The 6628-nt window shown below is 47.6% G+C and overlaps 1 protein-coding gene across 3 annotated transcripts in view; it reads left to right on the forward strand.

Annotated features, from left to right (window-relative positions):
* LOC111142476 (laminin subunit alpha 3) overlaps positions 1–4211 on the forward strand; it is a 271036-nt gene extending 266825 nt beyond the window's left edge. For all 3 annotated transcript variants that reach the window (XM_022495666.1, XM_022495669.1, XM_022495667.1), the window contains 3 exons: positions 889–982; positions 2468–2587; positions 3335–4211. In XM_022495666.1, coding sequence (XP_022351374.1) covers positions 889–982; positions 2468–2587; positions 3335–3480 — 360 coding nt within the window. In that variant the 3' untranslated portion in view covers positions 3481–4211. The remainder of the gene's footprint in view (positions 1–888; positions 983–2467; positions 2588–3334) is intronic.
* The last annotated feature ends 2417 nt before the right edge of the window (positions 4212–6628 follow it).

The raw sequence follows: 6628 nt of genomic DNA on the forward strand, positions 1-6628 counted from the left end.
TTTGCGATGTGGTCTGTAAGTGTGAGCAAATGCCTCAGACAGGCCAGGGGCACAAGGAGCCCCTTGCTGGCTGGCCTGGAGAGAAGGCCGGCTTTTCAGGAGAGGAGGAGGGGCTCCAGGAGGCCTTCTAGAGGGGAAATCATCACACCCACAAACACTGAGACCTGATGACCTCGGTAAGGGCAGTGAAGTTGTTTAGCTGGAAAATTGCCTGAGAATTGGCAGCACGATCTAGCTACATGCAAATTAAATGCAAATAGTTACCCACTTGCTGATTTTAGTCCTCGCCTTCCTTCACCTTGCTTCAGCCCTTGGCCCTGGCCCAGAGAGGGGGAATTCAGGATTCTACATGCTAGCATGAGGACCTGACCCCTGACGCATGCCCAGTACAAATGCAAGCCATGAGCTTGCTGAATTCGTTGAACAAGAGCCCCGTGTAAGGCGTGCATTCGTGGGGAATTATCCCCCAATCATTGTCTGGGCCTTGCAGCAGGGTGTACGCCTCAGCCAGCATTTTTGCCTTCCAAATTTCACATCCTTCTAAACAGCCACTGTCACATGCTAACAGCTGAGAAGGCTCTACCATGCTACCCGGTGCCCTCTGAGTGGAGCCTGCGAAAGGAGGGGTTTGGACTGGGAGGACAGGGCTCGTGGCCTTTGGCAACGATGTCAGGCTGGGCCCCGAGTTTACAACTTGCTCGCCTGGGAGGGGTGCAGCAGAGAGATTCTTGCAAAGCTGGCCCCCATATCATCTCCTGGGGTGGGAGGGGACTTACGTCTGAAGTGCTTCCGGCTAGCAGGGTGGCAGGGGCTGGGAAAGCAGGAAGCCCGGGAAGTTGGCTCCACCGGCCCTTCTAAAGGCCATAGGAAAATGCCTGTGTGTTCCAGGTCACGGCCTCTGTGGACAGTGAGGCAGGGGGCATCTTGGCATCGGTCACACCAAAGCGGTCTCTGTGTGATGGACGGTGGCACTCCGTGACAGGTATGATGGCCCGTAGCCTGTTGTTCACACCCTGAAGCTGTCTCCCTTTCCATCTGGACTTGAATGTCCCTGAGGCTGCGTCAGCTCCTCAATCCCTTCGAGTCTAGCCAAGCTCAGCCACGTCCCCCACCCCCTTCCGGGTTCACAGTGCAAACACCGCCATCCTCAGCCCACCCCAGCAGTGAGGACGCAGTTCAGGGTGGCTGCCACCCGTGCTCCGTGCTCCGTCCTCCGTCACCTACAGAGAATTTCTTTCTTTCTTTCCTTTTTTTTTTTTTTTTTTTTTTGAGCTTGGAAAACTGATAAGCTCTGTTTGTTTTTGAGGCAGTATAACATTGTGATTTAGATTTTGGCTCTGAAAGAAAAAAGAACAAAGAGGAAATCTCAGTTCCGGCCTTTACCTAAGTGACCTTGAACAAGCCATTTAATTGCTCTTTATCTTCCGTTTCCTCCTCTGCACGCTGGAGGTAAAAAAGTAGCCTCCGCCTCCCAGGGTGAAAATCAAACGGGATAATGGGATAATGTATGCAAAGTGCGCCGCAGGGTCTAATATGTAGCAAGGGCCCAGAAAGTATTTGCTATTACTATTGTTAAAGTTTATTGTTGGGCTGTTTTTTTTAACCACCATTTAAAGTTACTGCAGGGACGTAGACATACCACTGGGTGGAGAAGGGCCTGGCCTCCCCCGACCAGTCTGCTGTTTTATGAGTAACCTGTGTGCGTGAGCTTGGAGATACGTTAAAGCGCATTGGCTAAAATGTCTTTTGTAAAAAAGCTAGTGTCTGCCTGTCTAATTGGAATGCTAACTCCACAGCGATTAGGGACGACTGTTAACATTGGACGAATTTTTTTTTTTAAAGATTTTTATTTATTTATTTGACAGACAGAGATCACAAGTAGGCAGAGAGGCAGGCAGAGAGAGAGGAGGAAGCAGGCTCCCCGCTGAGCAGAGAGCCCAATGCGGGGCTCGATCCCAGAACCCTGGGATCATGACCTGAGCCGAAGGCAGAGGCTCAACCCACTGAGCCACCCAGGCGCCCCAACATTGGAGGAATTTTATTTGGAGGGTCAAAAAGCGACTCAGGTTTCAGAAGTCAGCGTCTCCCAGAAAGAAGTTAAGATCACATGAAATAAACATGACTTCTGGAGAGGGGGCTCGGAATCCCAACCCATTCAACTTGTAACTGTCTGGTCAGGCTCCTCAATGCCTTGAGAGTCATAGTCTCTTCTCTCGGAAAGAAGAGTGAGATATCTTCCTCACAGATGCATTTAAGGATTGAATTCTGTAATCTATGCAGAACACCTAAATACCCCTTGGCATTGAGAAATTAATTGAATTTGAGTCTAGGTAGACTGAATTCCTATCAGCAGCGCTCCCACGGAATGAGTTGAGCAGAAACCCGTGGTGACACACTAGCGGAGACTTTAAATATTGGGCGGCGCTCTCCTTGGATGACTGACCTGACCAGCTTCCTTTCCCCCCAGTCACCATCAAACAGCACATCCTGCACCTGGAGCTGGACGCAGAGAACAGCTACACAGCTGGACGGCTCCCCTTCCCACCTGCTGACACTCGCGAGCCACTACACATTGGAGGTGTCCCAGGTAACTCTGGTCTTGGCTTCTCCTACACCCATGTTGCCCCACGTCAGCTCTTAACATGTCCATCTTAGCCCAGCAAATCCAACGCCCCAGCCCATGGGTCGTTAGCTGAGCAGCAGTTGGCTGGACGGTGGAGACAGTGAAGCCCTTTGCTCCAACACATGGGAAAACTCAATTGCTAGCAATGGGCATGTTGTATAGCCCAGGCCACATTCCTGCTGCTGCTTCTGTCCCAGGCCTATCACTTACAAGCCCCTCTTACAAGGCTGCGTTAACCTGGAAGCCTGGTATTAGCAAAGAATCAGGGAAGGGGCTGAGAAATTGGTCTCTTCTCTCCCGTTGCTTAGTTTTCCTGGTGAGTTATTAAGCTCTGGGGGGCCAGAATGGGAGGAGCAAGCAGGTTCTGGAATTTTGCCTGGAAGGAGCTTTGTCATTCTTCCTTCTTTTATGTTCCTCCAAATAGTTTGTTAATTTTATGGGTCTTCCATGACCCATAAAAAGCACCAGAGTTCAGAGTTATTATCTATTGATTTGGGCTGTGGAATCGGCTTCTTGGAAGGACTCGAAGAACAGCCTTGTTGTTGACTGATCATAGCAGGTGGGGGTGTGGGGTGCCAGCTCAAAGGAGGAGGCCACCAGGTGGCCCAAGTCCCTCGGTCCCTTGAGCTCTAAGAAGACTCTTTTTTAAATTGGGTACATTCACTTGACAGAATGAATTACCCACTGAATGTCTCTCCTTTTCTCTTGAAGTTGGTTTGAAGACCGTGAAGCTCCCAGTGTGGAAATCATTTTTTGGCTGTCTGAAGAACATTCAAGTCAACCACGTTCCCATCCCTGTCACGGAAGCCCTGGACATCCAGGGGACTGTCAATCTGAGTGACTGTCCTCACCACTAACTCAAACCCATCACACAACAAGGGAAGCCATGCACTAGACCTCCAAGAGCACAGCTCCCCAACACACCTCCCTCTCTCCCCACAGGATCATTCTTGACTTAAGACACCTTCTAGATGAGGTTGCTAGCAAGTCTCATTTTGAATTCTGACCACACGTACTCATCATTTTGGCACTCAGTAACCCATGTGTATTTTATATAAAAATCCCGTTTCTCGAAGATGTCGAACAAATTGTTACATGCTTTTGGTAATCTCTTCCTCTAAAAATGAAATGTCTTTTAAAGAACATTATCTTCCACCTGGTTAAAAAAAAAATAAATATCTTTTAAAGCACTTTAAAAACACCAAAATTGTACATGTGTTAAGGGCTTATAACTTATGGGGTTAAATAAAGGCAGTGTATTCTTTAAATGATGATGTTTTTTAGCATTAAACCAATGGCTTGATGGGCATTGTTAATCATACTAATTCTTCAGCACATGTTCAGCGTGCTACCTACAACATAATTTTCTGCAGATAATCATGAAGCACATAGCAATGAGGTACTTTGTGTGCCCAATGTTGGACATATAATCAGGCACAAGAAGTAAATCCTGCCCTGAATGAGTACACAGTCTAATTGGGGAGACACGCAATATTCGTAAAATTTTTAAGTAACTGACAAACCGAATTAATGAACCTCTATTTCCCTTTGGTTTCCCACGTATAGTCTGCTACCAACCAAGTCTCAATTATGATTATCAATTCCTTGAGGACAAAGACTCTCTCGGAGGAGAACTGAGATGGCTCTACATCCTATAATTAAAGCTTTACATGGCAAGCTAACAGAAGTTAGTAGGAAGGAGGACTTGCTTCTGGTTTTATCTACAAAATAATGAGCCATGTACCAGGCCAATAATATTATGCAGCACCACTCTTCCTAACGAAGAAGACTAAGTAAGCATTTTTGTGTCTTCTACATGGTATTTGTCCCTCAGAAGAAAAAGAACAAATAATTCTGAAATTTGGACATAGTAATCCTATATGGTATCCTCGATGCTCCCTACTCTCTCCCTCTGAAACGGAGCCACACTCCCTTCGACCCAGTACTCTTTTATGACCCTCAACACTACAGGCCTGTGGGCATGTTTTCTAACAACCATATCTGTACAACCATAGAATATTCTCCTGGAGAAGTAGCAAGTTCCCCATCACAGAGGGCATTCAACAGAGGCTGACTGGTGGGCATTTGGGATGCTGTGCTGACTCAGACATTGAATTGCATGAACTTAAGTTGGGTGTTTTTGAAAACATTTGATTTTCCAGTGAAAGCTTCATCAGGCGATCACCACCCGGACACTGAGTCTGCATGAAGAGCCTCCATTTTACCTGCCTTGGCACCAGCTCCACTAAATGCGTGGTTCTCTCTTCCGGCTTCCTGGTGTTAACCTAAGTGATTTATTAGTGATTATTCATTAGCACTTATAGATTCATTATAAAGGGACAATGAATTCACTGACACCACCAATCTTCCTTCCCTTTGATAGTAGCTTGAAGAACAGCTGTCCCCCCCGCCTTATCCAAGTGTCCCCCCAGTCACCGGAAGGCAGCCGAGAGTGTCACAGATGGAATTACAGTTAAGGAAACAGAAAGCCCTCGGCATGCCTCTTCTCAGACTGCCCACGTGTGTTCTCTGAAAGGAATGTCTACAGCTCCTCAACAGAAGCATCGTGGAAATTATTTGTAAACTGTAAAGTACCATACAAATATTGTCCCTGTTGTCTTCTTCCTGACTCAAAGTCCCTCACGGGTTGGGCTGACCTTGCGGTGGGAGGCTCCCGAGGGACCGTGGGCTCACCGGTGGCTGGCTGGGACCAGTTCGAGACAAGTCCACAGTTGGTTTCCTTTTGGTCCAGGAGTGCGGGGGAGGGTGAGAAAACCGGACTGCGAGGAAACCAACTGGGAGAAGACCAACAGCACAGCCCAACAATCTGGACAGTAGTCACTCTGGGGGCATCACGTGACTATGAACCAGGGTTGTGCCTTCATGGGCTGCTTCCTTCAGCAACCCTCCCCGCCCCAACCCCCCAACCCCCCCCCATCCCCCAGGGCACCTCCTGAACTCACTTCTCAGTAGCAGGGTTGTTGCGTTTTTGTCAGAGGGCAATGGCTCTGGGCAGAACATGCTGACATTTCCTCCTACCCAGGTGAGAGGTGGTCTCACTTACCCCAGAGAACTTCCATTTCTAAATAGTGTGATTGTAATTGAATACAACTGGCATCTATGTTCGCTATAGAAAAATCAGAATATGCAGAAAAGCATAAAAATCACCCATCGCTCCTCACTCAGAAATCCGTAGGTCTTTAGTACTATGTCTGCATTCTTTTTAAATGCTCATGCATTTCCTTACAAAATGGCAATTATACCATATATATTTTTATATGGTTTTCAAAACTATATGACAAATTTTCCCAGGTCTTTGACTATAGACAATGCCATCAAATGAATTTATCATAATGCGTTTAACCAACCTCCAGCCACTTAGACAACTGGGTCGCTTCAACTTTTTGTGATTATAAGCAACACGAGAATGGCTATGTCATGGGAGATAAATTCATTTATTATTCTTAGAAGTAAAACTACTGGGTCAAAGGGCAGAATGTTTTTATGTTTGTAGCGAACTATTGCCATATCGGTTCCTCAAAGGTTATATGTCCACTTGCATTCAAATCTTTTGAACTGGCCTTAGGGTCTGATGCCACTAAATATGAAGTCACCAGCATCCGCCCCTGCTCTTCAAGACAGGGAGCAGCTGAGCACGCCAGCTCACAGACAGTCACCCTGCTCCACGCTCATCTGAGCCCAAATCCCAGCACCTGGCAAGCACAGTCAGCTGAAGTCCCTGATGGGTAATTCTGCAAAACACCTGAAGCCTTAAAAACACAGGCAGTTCTATCATTTGCCCCTAAGAACTAGTGCCAAACCACAGAGAGCCAGGTTTGCAGAACGTGTTGCCATCAGAGAGCTCCAAGCCAGTGCTGGGCCTGGGACCTGCTTCCAGGAAGGAGCAAGGCACTCATCGAAGGACCTGGAGAACATACTCTGCTCTTCGGGCAACCACCCGGCTTCACCCACAGGTCCCGCCGGCCGCTCCCTCCTCCTCCATCT

This window comes from Enhydra lutris, unplaced genomic scaffold, assembly GCF_002288905.1.
Source record: "Enhydra lutris kenyoni isolate GAN:26980312 unplaced genomic scaffold, ASM228890v2 scaffoldscaffold8, whole genome shotgun sequence".
Taxonomy (NCBI): Eukaryota; Metazoa; Chordata; class Mammalia; order Carnivora; family Mustelidae; genus Enhydra; species Enhydra lutris.